This window comes from Rhododendron vialii, chromosome 3a, assembly GCF_030253575.1.
Source record: "Rhododendron vialii isolate Sample 1 chromosome 3a, ASM3025357v1".
Classification (NCBI taxonomy): Eukaryota; Viridiplantae; Streptophyta; class Magnoliopsida; order Ericales; family Ericaceae; genus Rhododendron; species Rhododendron vialii.
Window position 1 is genome coordinate 34217158 of NC_080559.1, and position 19954 is coordinate 34237111.

The window sequence follows — 19954 nt, forward strand, 5'->3', positions numbered from 1 at the left end:
ATTAACTTTACAAAATGGAAAATTATTAAAGGACAGCCCAAAATAGAATACTGGACTTTAAAAAAGGGATTGAGGAAGTAGTAAAAACTACCTTATCAAAAGACACGGCATGAGAGGAACTACAATACGTAATCCAAAGAACGCGGCCAAAAGAGAAGAAGTGTTAAACCAAGACAATGGGTAGTAGCTCTATTGTTCTCCCAAGTCTCTACTAGTGGACAATAAGATTGGTCTTCTAAAATTTGTTGAGAGGCGCATAAACTGTCTTGAGATATAGTCATAAAAAAAAAAACTAGTAGCTCTGTATGTCCACGACTCCACTGTAAGAGTGATGCTTTGGGTAAGAGATTGGTTGACCTCTAATGAATCCCTTTCTCACTTCTAAAAACCCGAGTTAGCCAGTAATTGGAATGTTCAAATCAATGGCCCAAAATTATTACCGAAATGTCAATTATAGGCATTAGTTCTTTCTCTCATTCCTTGAATACTTAAAGTACAAAAGTTCTTTCTATGCAATCCTCATGAATCTTTGTGCAAATGGTATGGATCACATATAAAAATTACCAATTTATAAACAAAATGTAATGAATTTATACTTTTATAGGGATAATTCAATGGAATGCACATTGTACAAACTCAAAATAGAGAGGTGTATTATACTAGGAGTAATATTGTACTGGAGTATTTCTCTTTCGTCAAGAGACCTTTGGACCAACCCTTCAAGAGTGCACTTTGATGTTAGCAACGGGCCAAGAGAAATTTTAAGTGCAAATAAAATTTGCCCAGAAATGACCCCGAAAGAGCAAATCAATAGTACAGATTCACTTTGAATTGTATCTATACCGTTGATTTGCTCATTCGGAGTAATTTCTAGGTAGATTTTCTTTGTACCTAGCACTCCTCACGGGCCAAAGGCTACTAAAAAATTGGAGAAAATGACGGCCAACGATGTATTTTGATAATTAATACATGCCAAAGATATTTACAGCATTAATAAATGTTCATCATGTCCTTGACGAGTATTAATTATCAAAACTTGGGCCGTCATTTTCCCAAAAAATTGTTGCTATAGATCTCCTGGGTTTATACCAATGCTTTCCACAAACGGCCCAAAGGCTACCTATAGCAACGCTTTTATCGAGCGCTGGTATATACTCCCAATCTTCAGCGAAATCCAATCCGAGGTGCTAAATTAACTATTCTAATGACTGGCTTTCGCCGATCAGAAAAAGAGTGTCTCTCATTCCGGTGTAGATAATGGCACTACAAACACCGCTGCTCTTCTCTTTTTTGTTTGTTTCTGTCGGTTGAGTGAGTGTGGCCCTGTGGGTGAGTTTGTTGTTATTGTTGTTGTTTTGCTGATGCCTGATTCTGGCGTAGGCGTAACAACCCTACTGCGCAGTTATGATCGCAGGCTGTCATGTGGGTAAAATGCACACCTAGCTTGTGTGAGCCAACTATCTATACTAGTAGTACTGAACTTGGCCTACTCCTTCCCCACCCCACCCTTTGGCCTTTGTCTATATGCCTGCTATTTCTGGCTACACTACAGACCACGCTACATGATCATATACGTGTGTGCTACTGCTACCTAGTGTGGTCCATCATCCCAACTAGCTCTCTCTCTCTCTCTCTCTCTCTCTCTCTCTCTCTCTCTCTCACGCACAAATGCACACAAATTGGCATTGTATTCTTCAGTCCCTCTCTACTGGTGAAGACAATGTGAGAGAGAGAGATCGGAGGCGGTGGTAGGAGATGAAGAATTTTCGCAAGTCCTGTCATGCCTCTCCACAGCTTTCTTGAACTTCATCTCTCTGTTGTTCTTTGATTTCTTAATTCTCTCTCTCTCTCTCTCTCTCTCTCTCTCTCTCTCTCTCTCTCTCTCTCTCTCGATCAACTGTGGAAGTTCAAGAAAGCTGTGGGAAGATATGGCAAATTCAGGGCTAGCTAGCTTACAATCTCTTGGAGTTGATTGCCGCAAAGATTAGGCTGAAAACTTCTTGCAGTACATGGGTATTTCTCTCAATTGTTGATTACGGTAATTCTGTACAAACCCATCTGGACAAAATCTTGTGAAAAGGTTTTGAACAATAATTTTGCATACTACTTGACCTGAATTAATCATTCATTTGCGGATCAAAAAAAAAAAATCATTCAGTTTTTTTACATTTTTTTTAAATCAAACTTTAGATTTACAATGTGGGTTTCATGCTAACTGTTACATATTTTCCATTGAATTGTGTAAAGTTTTGGTGCAAACCCAGTTGTGAGTGAGACAAATAGTCTGTTCAATTTCTAAGATATGGTGCACCAAATCTTAGAAATTAAACCCAGTTTTGTTATATTGCAATTTGCAAGCCCGTTTTGTCGGAACTCATATTCAAAGAACCCCATTGGGTTGTCTTGGCAATCTTAGCCTGAGACTTAGGGGCCGGTTTGCACATTCCTAAGATTTTAGGTTCGATTTTCCTTACTAGCAATTCTTGAGGTCACCTTACTCCCACTCATAAGCTTGTGAAACGACTATGGAGAATAGTCCGAGCTAAGTGCGCGCAAGTTGGCCCGGGATACCTTGCATTACCCAAAAAAAAAAAAAACTCATATTGAAAGGTTTAGCAACTAGAATTTCACCAAATTAATAGACATGAATTAATGGCAGCTTCTTTTCCAGAAATTGAGTGTGGTGTTGAATTGTGATGTGGGTTTCATGCTTTTAAAAAACTTGTGTTGAATTTGGTGCAAGTTGTGTCAAATGAGAGAGTTTGTGTGACTCGATTGTGATATGATTTAGAATTATGACGTGGGCTTCATACATTTTACTAATTTTCTGTTAAATTTGCAAAAAATTGATGCAAATAATGCCGAAAATTTATCCAAGACTTACATGTTGGTATAGGTATTGACTACTCCCTCTGTCCCAATTTAAATGTTCTCCATGAGAGATCGTGTAACTTTGGCCTAAAAAATAATGTACTTTCGAAATTAATTTTTAATTTTTTTTTTTGCACCATTCAATTCAATGGATCACAATAAGTACTTTCCAACGGTGCAAAAAAAGTTCGGAAAATATTACAAAAAATATGATTTTTTTTGAGATCAAAGTTACACAATTTTTCATAGGAAGCATTTAAATTGAGACGGAGCCCGGAGGGTGTACTGACTTTCGCACCCCACCCCACTTTCCTTACATTTTTTCGCCTTCAATAAGTGAGTTCAGAAAATACGCTTATATTTGAATTTTTTTAATTTTACTTCGGTTTGCACAAATTACAAAACTATCTAGAGCGGCATATTTTTCACCAAATAATAACACTGAAAAGAAGATCAAAACTGATTCCCAAAATATATGTTCATTTGACTGAGATAGGTTGCTTGAAATATTTTTCTTTTTTTTTTTGTTTTTTGTTTCCATAAAAGTGCTGAATTTTCGTTTATTAATTGCCAAATTCTGAGGACTGATCAATCAAAGTGGTGAAAACAGAGATATGTTGCAGGGAAGATTCCCCACCCAGCTTTCCTCTTTTTCCTCAATAATTGATTGTTCCTCTGGTTTGCACGCCCTTTCGTTTTTTTGTTATTGAGTGATCATCACTGTGTGTGATCATCTTCTCCATTTCTGTGGAAAAAGGTTAAACTTTGTCACCATGTGGAAACTAGCTAGCTAGTACTACTCTTTCTCTCTCCCTCCCTCAGAAAACCACATACTGTACATTTCTTCTCTCTTTCATTTTTTTAATCTGAGCTGTTCAGACTAACTCACGAGCACCTCGATTATCATGGATTTCAAAATTGTCGAATAAACAAACCCGCAGTGGCCTAGAGATTTGCTGATGCCTAGGAGTTTAGAGGGCGAGCTCCTTACTTTTTTCAAAATCTCCTAGGCCAAACCTTTGGGGTTAAACTATGGACCCTTTAAATACATACACACAAACCAAAACTCCCAACGTGGGAGCTAACCCCACAGACACAGGCCCAAGAGCCTCACCCATCCTTCAAGTGGAATTATCCTCATGCCCCTCATCAGAAAGAAAAAGGAAAAGGATAAGGAAAGGATTTATCTCGGTACGGGTGCCGATATAGATGTGATGCTTTTTCTTTTAGCTATGATGCCTCGTCTCCCTTTATTCTCCTTGTATATTGGTTGAGATTAATAAAATTATCTCTGCGGTTCAAAAGAAAGAAAAAGAAAAAAGAAAAACTCAAGCCAACACAATGAGTAATTCAAACCTAATTTTTCATTTTTGGTGGTTGAATTGATATATTAGGGAACTCAAAGCTGGCTGTCAATGCCGGCCTTTTCTAATTAACCTGTTTAACTGGTGATCTACACCATAATTCAAACCTAATTTCCCTAGGCTATTTTCCTTTGCATAAGAATTTCTGGAATTCTTTTAATTGTTGCATATTATGCCTGTCCTTCTCATAAACGTTTCTGTCACTTCCCACGTTTCACTGCTTACTTGGATCAGATGGTACGTAGTTGAGATCCCGAATTCGCATTTTTACTTTGCATTTCTAGGTGAATTTTTTTCCGCTTTTCATAATTTTGTTTCTGCTGATTTTTTTTCCCGGTCAAACGGAAATTCATAATTTTGTTTTTTTTTTTCTTTTTCTGATTGCTCATATATAAGAATTCCATCAATCAACCACGCAAGAAAGAAGTGAAATTGAGAATAAAGGGCACATAGCCCAAATTGTAAGTTGCTCCCTCTATATATCGGTTAGAGTCTCATAATAAGGTCTCGTTCCCTACCCACTAGACTAACGCTAAAGTAGGATTCCTTTTTGTGCCAAAAAAATGAAATCCTTCATTTGCTTTGAAAACCAAATTAATATTGCTTAATGACTTTGGCTTCCAAAACACTAGTAGTACTTCAAGAATGCAAGCCAATTTCTACACTAGTGCTTGTATATATCTTCATTTTCTAAGAATAACAGTACAATTGGTTGTTGCAGATCGAGAATTTGCTGGGTGGTTTGCTCCCTCGTATTTGGGTTTTCTACTCCTGCTTTGCTGCTTTTGGCATTTTTTCTTTTAGTATTTATTGCTCCAAAAACTAGCTAGTACTCCAGTATTAATTTAAAACCTATGAGCCACTGTTTCCATCAGGTATGTTCTCTCTCTCTCTCTCTCTCTCTCTCTCTCTCTCTCTCTCTCTCACACACACACACACAAGCATGGACATATGATTAAAAGTCCTTTAAAGTTTGCACAATATGAGGGGCCATTTGCTTAATTGTGTCCCCCCTTGATGTAAGGTATAGGAAAAATCTCGACCGTTGAATCTTTGAAGCTTTCACAATATTAGGGACCATATGCTTAATAACTATGAGTAGAGACAGCTCATTTGGTACAATCCACTTTGAAAAGTAGCAAAAATAATTAAATCTTATGTCCCCACATGGGACATGGGCATCCCCAGAAATTCTTTTCATTCTTTCATCTCTACAAAGTTTTAAAAAATAAAAAATAAAAACTGCTGCACTCATTTTACCCCAAAAAAACAAAAACAAAAAAATCAACTAATAATATCGGTGTTTACGGCCTTTTCCCCTCTCTTTTTTCCTTATTTTCCAACAGATAGAAAAAAGAACATTGCAGGAAATTATGATCACCAACACTTGCCTACATTTCTTCATTCAATTTGGAAAGCATGCCATGCATTCATGCATGCATACTTGTAGTTGTTTGATCCATTCAGCCTTTTGACTCTCTCTCTCTCTCTCTCTCTCTCTCTCTCTCTCTCTATTTTCACTTTCGATTACTTTCATCCCATTTGTCTTGTACCAAAAATCAACAAACACAAAGGTATACAGTCCTCAACTTTTTGCAGCTTTTATATCCAAAAGTAAAACCATCAACAAAAATCAGACAAAGCACACTTGACTTGGAAGAGGGGTAGCATCGTAAAAGTACTAATCCAACAGCCATTAGTTTTAATCACTTAATGACCTCATGTGTTCAACTTTATGCCTACAATGCTATTCCAAAAAATTTAATCTCCAACAAAAGTAAAGCAGATACTAAAAAGTAACAACCCTAATTTCGGGATACGTTACACTTAAAAAAATCATAAAGCATGAGTAAGCAGTATATATAGTGTGTTAATTTCTTCCATTAGCAAACATGATCATCACAGAGGATGGCCTAGGAATCTTCCAGCTAGCTAACATATGATCAATAATAATGTGAATCTAATAATGTGCTTAGGGAAGACTATTAGGAGACACGGGTACGTTGGTTCAATTGGATGCATATATGGATCGATCCAGATCATTGTAAGAAAATGTACATAGGATCGATCCAGATCATTGTAAGAAAATGTACATAGGATCGATCCATGTCATCGTATCCGGCCCAATTGACTAACTAATTCGGAAGGCCTTTATAGAATCCTGAAATGTCTGTTGTACGACAAAAAAAAAAGATGGGGTGTCATAGGTTTCATTTTAGTTGCAGATTATACTCTACGTGCACACACAATACAAAAGTTTTGTTTGTACTTCCTTACCCATTTTACTTGTGTTTTTTGAACAGCGAAAAAGAAGGATTTTATTGATCTTTGATCGAATGAGTACAAAAATCAAGAGGGGCAACAATAAAATGGCATCACGAGGAAAAATATCTCAACTAGATTGGCATCCAACCCTCGACAATCACATGGCAGCTGAAGACCCCACAAACGGATACAAGGTTGCCCAGAAAAAAGATCTACTCTAAAGCCTATTAACATGATGTGATGAATTACAGTGATGGGACAATGATAATGTAGATGGAAAATATGTTATGGAAACGATAGTGGAGATGGAAATCAAAAAAAGTTTTGGCGCATTAATTTAGTTGTTGGAGTGAGGGACCATTATTAATTTGAGGTACTGACTATTTTGTATCTTGCAGGAAATGGCAACCGTCGGATAGTATTTTTAATGGTCAAGATTTGTTTTCATATATAATTTTACTGGTAAAAAAAATCAATAGATCTGAACCATTAAGGTTGTGTTTGGTTACTAATTTAGTTTAGTTTTCCAATCATTACTTTATTTCTTTCTTCAATCATTACTTATCTTTTCAATCATTACTCTATTTTTCTCTCTACCCACTATCAAAACTAAACTAAACTAAAATACCAACCAAACAAAGCCTAAATTGTTATTGTAAACGATTCAAATTAAACTGCACACGCTTCTCTGCAGTTGAAATATCTAAATACGCATCGAAAATGTTTTGTTCCTTGTACGATCAAGAGTATGCAAGAAAACATTGGAATCTCATCAATGCTTCATCAGGACCATAATAAGACAGGAACAATATGTTTCATGTAGTCGATCAAGGTCAATTTTTTCACACATGGTCTGTTTTTACCCTATCGATCGGGACCAACAGCTTCTCAAGACATCTCGGCGTTGCGTCTATCGTCTTGCTTTTTTGAACGGCACAGAGGAAAAACTTATTAATCAAATGTAACAGTTACCTGCAGAGATTAAAGGGACGAGAGAAAGGGCATCACAACGAGAGAATGATATCGATCCCCAATTTCATACATAAGCGCAGTCATATCAAATTTCAGCTTCTTCTGTAGAAAGAACACTTTATGCTCTTAGGCACCACCACGTGGCGTCTCAAGTGAAAGTATGACAGCAAAAAGAGTTGGGCCATCCTATGGCGGTGCTTAGGACAATTGAAAATTAATTAATTACCCTCTCTTGTCAGTGCTCTCCTGAAAGAAACAACCCCCATTACTCAAGTAAATTAAGAAAATCTTGACCATATTTATGTATTTTCCAGTTTCGGAAAATTAACATTTACCTAACCTCTCATTTTTTTTCATTTAATGGGGCTTTTTATATAAACTTGTAGAACATAAGCTGGTGGGGTGGTTCCATAGACCAAAACCTTGTGGTCCATTCTAAAATTCAATAATGGAGCAATACTGTACCCCATTAGTACTCACTATTCACTTAGCTTACTTTGTCGTAGAAATTACGATGTTAGGAATTGATTTTTGCACTCCACAAATTATTACCTGCACCCCGAAAGCGGAGTGCGAAAATCCATTGGAAATCACTGTCCTATATACAATGCAAGGGAAAAAACTCTTAATCCTGATTAAAACATGTAGACCCGACATTTCTTTGATCAGTGTACTTACGACTTAGTGATTTTTTCATCAACGCTGCTACGGCCACGATCGGTGCTCTGGCCGTCGGTGGCCTTAGCGCGCATTTTCGTTTTTTTCATGTCCATATGCAGATTATATTCTGCAAAGGAACCTACGGAATGGTCTATGCAAGTAGCTTGTACAGAAGTCTTTAAAAAGAAAGACAAAGAATCTAATTTATAACCATCTGTACAAATAAGGTAAAATTCCTTCAGAAATCATGATCTATTCAATGTATTCTTCCATTCGCCAAAAAGGGACCAAATTCATTGATTGGTTTACCTCTTCTTGAAGGGAAAACTAACGGTTCCATCTATGTGTCTTTAGATCTAGAGAGAGAGAGAGAGATCAGCTCGTGCTAATCACGCGAACCTATCGTTCTTTTGATTTTTCCATTGATTTTTTTTTTTTTTTGGGGCTGGATGAGGATCGATGAAAAAGTCAAAAGAATGGTAGTGGTAAAAGATAACTGATTAGTGCCGCCAAACCGAGAAAATAAACCACAAACAATACAAAAACAAATCTGCATATATCTAATCAAGAAATAAAGTACACACTAACTCGTACCATAAACTGAATTCTTTTTAATGGGTTTCCCACACAAGGACAATGGGTCTCGAAGTTTATGTATAGGTCTGGAGTGTAAGGGAAGAGATCAGTATGATTTCACTTGAATCTACCATTTAACAAATTGTATAACAATGACCTAGTTAATTAATCAGGTAAACGATCAAAATCAAATGACATCAATTAGGTAAAATCTTGCCTTAAATGACAGATCAAGGATTCAAGATACATACCATGTGGAAGAAGAAGCAACCGCATCCAATCCGATCACCCTTTTGACCCGATTCGTATCTTCCCACAGCTTTATTGAACTGCAATTTTTAAATCACCTCGAAATTGCGACGGATCGGATGCAGTTCAAGAAAGCTGTGGAAAAATACGAAGGGAGTCATCTGTAGACCTACCAAACCTATTTACCCTAATAGGGTTTTTAAGAGAGAGAGAGAGAGAGTGAGAGGGAGAGGGAGGGAGGGAGGGAGAGAGAGAGAGAGAGGGGTTGAGCAGATGGGAAAAGGAGAGAGAGTATTTATAGCAGAGCTGAGGGGGGTTTTTCCACCAATCCCCAGGAGAATATTGGGGGGCTATAAGAAGAACTGATGCACCACCGTACGCTATTAAAAAGCTGAGTCTGTTTGATCCGATAAAAGCCTATAATATAAACAGACGTGTATAATGCTGACATCTTGTGAAGTCATCTGCATCGTGCGGCTGAGATACTAGTATCTAAGTGATTGAACGGCGATGGAATCCAAGATTGGATAACTCTGCTGAACGAAACAAGTCTTTCGATTTTGAACTCGTATTCATACGTTAAAAGCTAATTGAAGATTGGTAACCGAGTTTGAGCATTTTTTTAAGCTCACCGAGGTTTCAAATTAGCTTGAGCATGCTATTACTCAGTCCGTTCGATTTATGATGTATTATAAACAATTGAAGCTACTTCTACTTGTGTTTGTCTTAATTAAAACTCATTTGAGATTAACTCGTTCCATAGACAATTTAAGCCTGAATATATTTTGAAAATTTGATAAATTTTCAAACCAAGTTTTATCAATCACTTACTTGGTTTGCTTGGCTTGTTTACTTACTTGGTTTGCTTGGCTCGTCTATCACCCGTAGGTGGAAACACACGTGAAGGATCTCATATAGTCTATGGATCAGCCGCGTCTACACAGTCGAAATTCCCTCACCACCACGCGCCCTCGTGCATGATCACTTCTTTAACAGCAATGCTACATACACAGCAAAAGTGCACAGATTTTTTGTGGGGCCCACTACGGATTCCACACAAATAATCCGAGCCGTTCATTAAATGTAAAACATTTTTTCAAGGCTCCCGCAAAAAATCAGCTCAATTCGATACTCATAGGTGCTCGATTCAATCATTTAACTTTTCATTCGAATTTCAGGATAATGAAAAGTTAGATGATTGAATCGAGCACTTATAGGTGTTGGATTAAGCTAATTTTTTGCGAAAACCCTTGAAAAAATGTTTTACATTTAATGAACGGCTTGGATTATTTGTGTGGGACCCGTAGTGGGCCCCACAAAAAATCTGTGCACAAAATCTGTGCACTTTTGCTGTGTGTGTAACATTTCTGCTTCTTTAATTACATTTTCATCTGTGGGTAATTTAAATTTTGGGGTTCAGCTCATCTCACTGCCAATATTCACCTAATCTTTCCAAGTTTTAACAACTTTTGCCACATCCCGAGTCTGCAACGGTGATCCAAACCTTTCATTCAAAATGTTTCGCATAAAATGATATCTAGCAAGAAAATCAACTTGATCGGACATCGATCTATATGTATAAACGGTTTTGATCGAACAATGCAAACGTGTTTCCAAATCAAAGGGAGTTATTACAGATGGGTTCAAGATTTACTCTAAAACAATCAAAAAAACAAGATTTATTTCGCAAGAATTTCTAAAGATAAGTTATAACAGGATTGACTTCACAATCATCCACATAAGTTATAGCAATTTTAACGATATCCAATCATGGTGAGTTATAACAAGATTGACTTGGCAAGAATCTCTAAAAGATAAGCTATTTTGATAATCAAAATGTGTTAAGCAAGAACCCACAAAAAGTCACAAGTACCGTACTATAGTGCAATCCTTGAAATGAGAATGGAGAGGAGTTGATTCAGACTCTGGTTTTGGGTCTTTTCGTCTTTCTATATGAATTTTAAAAAAAAATTGGTCTATAACAAAAAATATAACGTAAAAATCATACTCCAATGTTGTATGAAATAAGAGAAAATAACCAAAAAGACCATGCAAAAAATTCTCTAAAAAATTTGTCCAAGCTCATCCTAGTGTTTTGGAGAATGAATCAATGGAACAATAGATGAATAAGACTGGATCATAAAGACATATAATGGGAGGATTCTCATTGATCAAACTGAATGGATTCGGTACGTTTTTGCACACAACACCGTGCAATCGAGCGTGAAAGCTCTCAAAAAAATTTCTTTTCTAATTCGTGCATCAAAGGGAATTAAAATTTCAAATTAAAGTTAATGAAGCTTAAAAGAAAGCGAACTGACATGGCTTACGAGGGTGGGGGTGTAATGGAATCACATGGGAAGCATGTGAGAGGTGAGACCCATGCAGTACTGTGGGCAAAAATGACATATCTGTCGGTGTCGGGTGTAGTGGTGGTGCCCTATATACCCACGGACCCGGAGTGTTGTAGTGCACCTCCGCACTACACATGTATGCCGATCCGGCCGACCATTTCGGTAATGAACGGTTCAAATTTTCATCCGAACAATGAACGGCTAAAATTTGTAGAAATTCGGATTAAATCCAATCCATCCGTGCCGATATGGACAGTCGGTGCACTGCAGCCCCTTCCATTCCTATACCCACCCCCTCTCCCTACTCTTTCACCTTTGTTTTCTCATACCATACAATAATCTAGTTTTTTTTACCCATAATCTTTTATATATATACACACACTATATTCTAGTCGATCACAATGAGTATCAAACTCTTCTATAATATTTTGAACCCATAACGTCACGGCACTTTGTGCTTCTACACAATCACTAGGTCAAAAGTTTTGAGGATTTGAATCCAAAATAGTAAGACATATCTATTGAATTGATTTTGAATAGAGGAAGTAGGGTGAGGTTTGAGGGACACAAGTGCGTACGATATAACATATTCACGATGATTTCATTTTTCATCTCGGTAACATGATAGAAGTATTCTGTCAACGGCACCAAGAGTGCAATCAGGTACCACAAAAAAAGAGGTCACGAGTGCTAATAAAAAAGAGTCATGCTATGAGTACCAACTGGGGGGAGGGAAATCGTACCGACCGGCCACCGGACGGCCGATCCGAGCCGTCCAAAAATTCTATAAAAAAAACCCGTTGAGGCCATCGCGGGAATCAACTGCATCCGATGTATGTAGGGTGCTTGATCTAAATACCTTTCGTGTATATATCGGATCAGCCGTCCGGTGGTCGAAGACGGCCAGGGCGGCCAGTCGGTACGATTTCCCTCCCCCCTATCGGTACCTATATCATTTTTGTTGAATAAAAAAAGGAGGAGGAGGTCACGAGTTTAACTCGTATTTAAAGGTGCTAATCTAACTTTTTCTAACAAAATTGACTTTCGCCCATTTAAAAAAACAAAAAAAAAAATGATAGAAGTATCCACTTAACATGTGACAAACATTTGAGCAGTCTTTAATCAAGCACACCCCAAATATTCAGGCCGTATATATGGTGCTATTTATCTTGAGACTACCCCTACGTCGGGCCTTAGTCTTTCTCAATTCGTGAGTGGAGATTGTTCCAATGATTCCAATCCGCAGCCCACAACATAGGGATTGGGGATGGTGTTGTGCACATTCGTACCGTTCATCTTGGTAATTAATGGTCCGGATTATCGAGACGGATGAATGGTTAAGATTACACACAATACCATGCAATTTAAACCGTTGATTGTCGAGACAGACAGTTCGAATGTATACAAAACCCTAGTGAATGGCTATAATTTTCCCACCTAACAAGATTTTGATGATGGTTATTCTTGACCAACTAATTTGTTATGGCTTCGTAACACGTTCACCTGTATCTTCATCTAGCCTCCAATCCTAGACCTTAGACTTACCTCAAAGTTTTATGTTTGAAATCTCTTAACTGTATAATTAGCTCTTATAGGACCAGTCTATAGACTCTATACGGATCGGAACTTGTCCTAGTTTTAATTGAACTTTACGTTAGTGGACGGTATAATAAATTCCTCTCTAGTCGAGGTGTGCGTCATTTGACCCAAACACTTTTTGAGTTAACAAAAAACAGTACCGCAGTTTCATGCATATGATCTCCATTTCAGAATGCCCAGGAATCCGCTGGACATCTCAGTGGCGGGGTTGGATCAGTGGCAAAGTCATAGGGTTAGATCAATGGCGAAGTCACAGAGGAACCAATGGGGGCACAGATCGATTTCAATTTTAGCCCTAATTATAAAGGTCATGATATTTTGTATCCATAAATTACACACATTTTTCTCGTATAAAACTTATATCCTTGGTATCTTTGTCAAGTTTCTTAAAAAAATTATCTTTTATGTATTTTTTTCCCTTTAAAGACACGTTATCTATGCGTATGTGTGTGTATATTGTAGCAAATGTCATGTTTTAAGTTCACCCAACACACACATAGAGCTAGCCCTGACCTAAACCAAGTGTTGCGGCTGTTTTAAGCCTCCAAAAAAATTTTGAATTTTAAGGGTCTCTTTTACTTTTTAATCTCTTATTATAGTCTAACAAAAGAGGCCCTATTTTTAATTTTTAGTTTAAGTCCCCGAAAAATCAAAGCCAACTCTACACACACACAACATAAAGGGGAGCTCTTGGCACAGAGAAGTTTTTTAGTGTCGAGCGGTAACCACATGGTGGTGGTACCCGTCGGGGATCTGGGTTGTCCATGTTTGCATGGACGGTCCAAATTTATTCCCTCTCTCTCCCTCACCCGACGCTCTCTTTCCGTGATACCCTACCGGCACCCAAAATTTCTCCTTCGCGTACATAGTTCTTTGTTAGTCGACACATCCCCTGCCAATGTTGGACCAAGCCTTTCGTCGGTCCGCAGTCCCAAGATTGAAATTAAACACAAATCATTGGGCTAAAACCGAATCTCAATCTCAAAATAATGTGGGCCCCCCACCAGGCACCATAGATAGTCCACTCTATCATATGGGCCACGCGTACCGTAAAAAACCCCCCACCTTTTGGTGGGCTCTGGTCCGTCCATCTAAACGATACATACAATTTCCAAATCTACCCGTAAAGTAGTAACTTTATATTGGACCCCAAAAGTCCAATCCAATGTGGTTTAATTTTTCCCCAATAACCTTATCTCGTCAACCAAACCAACCCCCCCAAGAAAACCAATAGGTCCAATTACGTTTCGCGGGTTCAAGCCCAATTCTCTCTCTCCTCCACCCCCTCCCTCTCTCTCCTCGACGAAGGCGAAACCCTAGATCTCACCCAGTTGCAGTGGAGCTCAGCATCTCTCTTCACATCGTTATCTGCTTCTGGGTCTCTCTCTTAATCAAGTATGTACCATATTTTGGAACAAAGTTTTTTTTTTTTTGGGTCCTCGTGTTCTGATTTGTTTTATGTTTCTGGTTTTCTTTGATTATGGGTCTCTTATATCAGTTGAGAATGACGGATTTGTGACAAAAGTTTTTGTTTTGTGGGGCATTTGCTACAGATTACTATGTTCGATCTTGTAGTAGTTAATATGGTTTGTTCTAGATCATGGTAGTTTTGTGCGTTGATTTGCTTTGGGCTTCTGTTTCTGTTGATTTTTCTGGAGCCCAAATTTGATCGAACCCTAGATCTGTATTTCCTGCAAGTGTTTTTAGCCCATTAAAGGAGGAAATACCAATTTTACCCCCAACCCATGTTTATGGCTTATTGGGCTTTTGTCAGTCAAAGTGGGTTGTGGCTATTGGCAGCCGAGGTTACTTATGGAAGCTTGATACTATATTCTTCCTGTATGTCGTTGATGGCCCTTATTAGACTGTATCAGATCTCCGGTCAGAGAAGCTAAAGTTCTCTTATTTTTTCTGTTTTATTTATGGGTCGACGTTTACGTGTATGATAGACTTGGACCTGGGCCAAGCGGGCCCAGCTTTTGGATTTAAGATCTTTGGGAGTTAAAACCTTCGTTTGTTGTCGAGGTTTACTAGGATGCGTGACAGTAGTGAAGGACACTTCGGATCATTCTCAACTCTCGCAGTCTATGTTGGATGTTCCTGTTTGAGAGAGAGAGAGAGATTGGCGGAAGGTTAACATTCACATCATTTGGTTTGTGGGGATGAGTTGAAAATTAGGTTGGGGGGGGGGGGGGGAATCTCAAAGTTCAATTGTTTGCTGGGTAAGTCCTAAACTATACGTTATAAAAAATAAAAATAAAATGCCATAGTGTCACGATTAATGTAACAGCAACACAAACGGGTCTGAGCATGTACCTGCCAACTGAACCACCAGAGAAGTTTTATTACAGTCTTGAAGTTAGGGGTTGAATTCTTCCTTAGGAAGGCAGACGGTTACACATCCCTGTACTTCCGTAGTCTCTGTAATCATTTGTTGTGAGTTGAATTTTACATCTTGCTGAGGCATGAATACTTTCTTTGATCAAATTAAATTATCCATGATTCGTAAGAATCCATGTCACGTTTTTTTCTGTTGTAAGCTGCTTTTGCCAGTACCCTTGATGGTTGTGTTTTGCAGAATGGTTTGATGTTCCTTTTCTCTTTTCTAAGTTTTCTTTTGTATTGGTGGTTTCTTTTTGCTGTTTTCTGAAATGCAATTTTTTGCTCGTGGCTTCCATTTTGAGTCTTTTCATTCTTCTATTTCATTTAGTGTACGATAGTATCAGTTTTTACTTTCTGTCTCAGTTAAATCTAAATTTCCTTTCAGAACTGGCTCTGCTGCCTGACATCATTTCTCCTCCTAAGATGGAGACGCCTACTGAGAACAATGTTCTAGCCACTGTGGAAACACAAGCCATTATGGAAACACCTACCTTCGTGGAAACACCAACCTTTGTGGAAACACCACCTAACAAGCGGAGGAAAAAGAAGTCTGCAGTGTGGGAGCACTTTTACATCGAAAATATGGGTGATGGATCCAGAAGGGCATGCTGTAAGATATGTAAGCAATCTTTTGCATACAGCAACGGTTCGAAAGTAGCAGGTACAAGCCACCTCAAACGCCACATTGCCAAGGGGACTTGCCCTGTAGTACTTCGAAACCAGGAGAGGGACCCATTATCTCCGTACAGTGCACCATCAAAGATGGGTGGAACCGATCCACCGAAAAGGAGGTACAGAACTCCTTCCTCATCAGCTTACTATGGATTCGATCCTGACCGTTGCCGCCACGAGATCGCTCAGATGATCATCATGCACGATTACCCGCTTCACATGGTTGAACATCCTGGTTTTATTGCTTTCGCCAAGAATCTTCAGCCGCGGTTCGATATGGTGAGTTTCAACACCATCCAAGGGGATTGTGTTGCCACATACCTTAGGGAAAAGCAAAGCCTTCAGAAGGTGATTGAAGCAATCCCCGGACGGCTATGCCTTACACTTGACTTGTGGACTTCTAGGCAATCCATGGGCTATGTGTTTCTGACTGGACATTTTATCGATCCAGATTGGAAGTTACACCGGAAAATTCTCAATGTTGTGATGGAACCATATCCTGAGTCAGATTCTGCTTTTGGACACGCCGTTTCGGCTTGCCTTTCTGATTGGAATATGGACGGCAGGTTATTTTCTCTCACTTTAAACCAACCCTTGAGTGAAGCTGGACTTGAAAATCTTAGAGCTTTACTTTCTATCAAGAATCCACTAATGCTCAGTGGCCAGTTGTTGGTTGGGAATTGCCTTGCTCGTACTTTAAGCAGCATAGCCCAAGAAGCATTAACGGTAGCGCATGAAACTGTCAACAAAATAAGGGATGCTGTGAAGCACGTGAAGACGTCAGAATCGAACGAGGAGAGATTTTTAGAGCTTAAGCAACAACTTCAAGTTCCTAGCACAAAGAGCCTAGCTCTTGACAACCGAAAGCAGTGGAACACAACTTATGAAATGTTGGTGGCTGCTTCTGAGTTGAAGGAAGTGTTTTCTTGCTTGGATACCTCTGATCCCGATTATGAGGAACCGCCGTCTATGGAAGTATGGAAGCAAGTAGAAACTCTCTGCGTATACTTAAAACTCCTTTTTGACACAGCTACTGTTTTGACAGCTCCTGTTATTCAAACAACAAACTTGTTTTTCCACGAAGCGTGGAAAATTCAGTTGGAGCTGTCGCGTGGCATTTCTAGCGAAGATCCCTTCATTAGCAACCTCACCAAACCAATGCAAGAAAAGTTTGATAAGTATTGGAAAGATTGCTGTTTAGTTTTAGCGATTGCAGTGGTTATGGACCCCAGGTTCAAGATGAAGCTCGTTGAATTTAGTTTCACGAAAATCTACGGTGATGATGCTGCCAATTATGTCAAGATCGTTGATGAGGGAATCCATGAGCTCTTTCTTGAATATGTGTCTCTTCCTCTGCCTCTGACCCCTACCTACATGGAAGTAGCAAATGGCATAAACATTGGCCCTGAGGATGCCAATGGAGGAACATTTCTATCGAATGATGAGCTTGGCCTTACGGATTTCGACATGTTTATAATGGAGTCGGCAAGTCAGCAGTCAAGGTCGGAGTTGGATCAATATCTGGAGGAGTCTCTGTTACCACGTGTCCATGAATTCGATGTTTTGGGATGGTGGAAACTAAACAAGACGAAGTACCCTACTCTGTCAAAGATGGCTCGTGATATTTTGACGATTCCGGTTTGTACCATCGGTGGAGACTCAGTGTTTGACACGGCGAGGAAAGAGATGGACAATTACCGGTGCTCTTTACGACCAGAGACTTTGGAGGCTCTCCTATGCGCCAAGGATTGGCTCAAGTGCGAACCGGTTGAAACTTCGAAGTCGCTCGTTAAAGTGGAGTTCCCGATTTAGTTTGTTTGATTCTCAACAGGGTTTTTTCTTTCTTTCTTTCTTTCTTTCCCATTTTAATGGTAGGTTGAGGTGTTAGTCATTCCTAGACATGTAATTGATCATCTTGCATCCTTGTGCTTATTAGGTAGATGTCTTGTTACAGTTAGGGGGACCATTTTGTATGATTCTATGAGAACATTGCTATGCGGAGTCATTTCAATCATAAAGATGTGGTTTGAAAGCTTTGAGCAGTTTTCTTCCGTTGTGGGAGTTCAAGAGGGAAACAACAGGGGGGATATTTTGCCAATAGAGTTCAAGTGTTTTGAATATAGGAGGTACCTTTTAATCCAAAACAGTTTCCATTGTATAGTATTAGGTACACAGGCAGATAGTCGCAGTCGTTTGGTTTGTACCACCAAGGCTGCTCAGAGAATATGTATGTGAGAGAAGCTATTGAGGGGAGCAGCAGCAGTACTCAACTTCCTGCTGTTGCTGTTTCTATGGAACAAAAAACAAAATTATATGGAAAATTTCAGCGGGAAATTACTGGTCCGTCTTGTTTTTTTTGTTGGGGTTCCATGCAGACCCTCTTTTGTTGTGCTATCCCACCTAGACCATTTTCAAATAAATTTTTAGTAAGGAGTAGTAAGTAGTTTTTTGAATAGTAAGTAGTGTTGGAGCTTCAACATATCTGACCTTTTTCTGCTGGAAAATGTAAGAAGGAAAATTCACAATGCTGGATGCTTGATTTTGTTATTTTGCCCTATTTTTCTTCTTAGACCAAATAAGTGAAAATACTTTTCTTTTAATTTTGTCTTCTCCTCCCTTTCTTTCCTCAAGTGTGAAACGAAACCTCTGTTCGGAACTTGTGGGAAAGAAAAAAAAAAAAGGAAAGAAAAAAGTAAAAAATCCTCTTTCATCCTTTGATTTGGAGAGAGATGTGAGAAAATTAAAAATTCCAGTATTGGGACCCGTATTGTATACAGTAGTACCATTTTTCTCTCATTTTCTTTTCTCCCACTTTCCTCGAGTTCCAAACATTACTCAAAATATATTAATTAATCTATGTCAAAATATGAAATCAATTTCATGGTTATCTATTCAAAGAAACAATTCCAAAGTGGAGTAAGTAAAAGGTCAAATGGAACAAAAAGTTTTCGCCTTTGTTTGGATCCTATAGAAAAGAAGGAAAATAATTTTCCCTTGTTTAGTTTGATAGGAAACAAAAAGGAAAACAACAAAATAAAGAAGAGTTTCCCCCCTATTTTTCTCCTCACTTTTCTTTCCTTTCTTTTCTTTTCAAATCTTTGTTTTAGGGGTTTAAAATAAAAAATTAGCCTAGGGTCCACTATAGCATGTTTCTAACCCACTTAGTCCATTGATCAAGTTTCTAACCCACTAAGTCCACTAATATGTATTTGGTAAGGCATAAAGTCCACTACATTTAAAAAGAGAATTATTGCCTGACAGAATTACCCTTCCATTCAAATCCCATCAATTTAGCCCATTATCCTCCCTTTATCTCTTCTAGTTTTGAAATCAAAATCCCATCAATTTAGCCCATTATCATCTTATTATCCCTTCTAGTTTTGCAAATCATGCCAATCACGGGTATCTCTCTTTCTCGTCTCTCTCTATTTGGAATGTTGATCACGCCAATCACGGATATACTGATCTTGATATAGATTCGTATGTAACGTTGTTGTATTTATATAACGTTATATAACAGTCGAAGATTCTTTTTTTTCTGATACACTATATATAACGTAGTGGACTTTATGCCTTACAAGAACATATAACATGAGATACTTACGTTTACATCTGAACGTAATATACTTGTTTGTCAGTTCACATTTAACATGAGATACTTACGTTTTACGTTATATACTCATTCATCAGCTCGCATTTAACGTTATGTACTCATTCACTCATGACAGAAAACCACATATAACGATATTAATGATGCAAACCTAAAATGATTTTTGGTTGTTTAGGTTTAACCTTATATAATGTCAATATAACGTTATTGTACATATATAACGTTATATACTCGTTCATCAGTTTACAGTTATTGTGAGATACTTACATTTTACGTTATATACTCATTCATCAGCTCGCATTTTAACATTATATACAATGCAGTATCAAACCTTAACATGCCATCAATTTCAATTTATCCAAAATGTACGACCTAAGTCA

The 19954-nt window shown here is 38.3% G+C and overlaps 1 protein-coding gene and 1 long non-coding RNA gene across 3 annotated transcripts; one reads left to right on the forward strand and one right to left on the reverse strand.

Annotated features, from left to right (window-relative positions):
* Positions 1–1835: 1835 nt before the first annotated feature.
* LOC131320261 (uncharacterized) lies at positions 1836–9547 on the reverse strand. 2 transcript variants are annotated; one of them, XR_009198168.1, is made up of 2 exons: positions 8960–9547; positions 1836–7472 (listed from the first exon to the last, which is right to left on the reverse strand). It is a non-coding gene; the product is annotated as an uncharacterized LOC131320261 (long non-coding RNA). The 2 variants fall into 2 exon arrangements; XR_009198167.1 differs by having other exon boundaries at positions 1836–7718.
* A 4492-nt stretch (positions 9548–14039) lies between these two features.
* LOC131320262 (zinc finger BED domain-containing protein DAYSLEEPER-like) lies at positions 14040–17996 on the forward strand. Its single transcript, XM_058350910.1, has 2 exons — positions 14040–14305; positions 15678–17996. Exon 2 carries the CDS (start codon positions 15716–15718, stop codon positions 17774–17776), a length of 2061 nt encoding a protein of 686 aa, XP_058206893.1. The 5' UTR covers positions 14040–14305; positions 15678–15715; the 3' UTR covers positions 17777–17996.
* The last annotated feature ends 1958 nt before the right edge of the window (positions 17997–19954 follow it).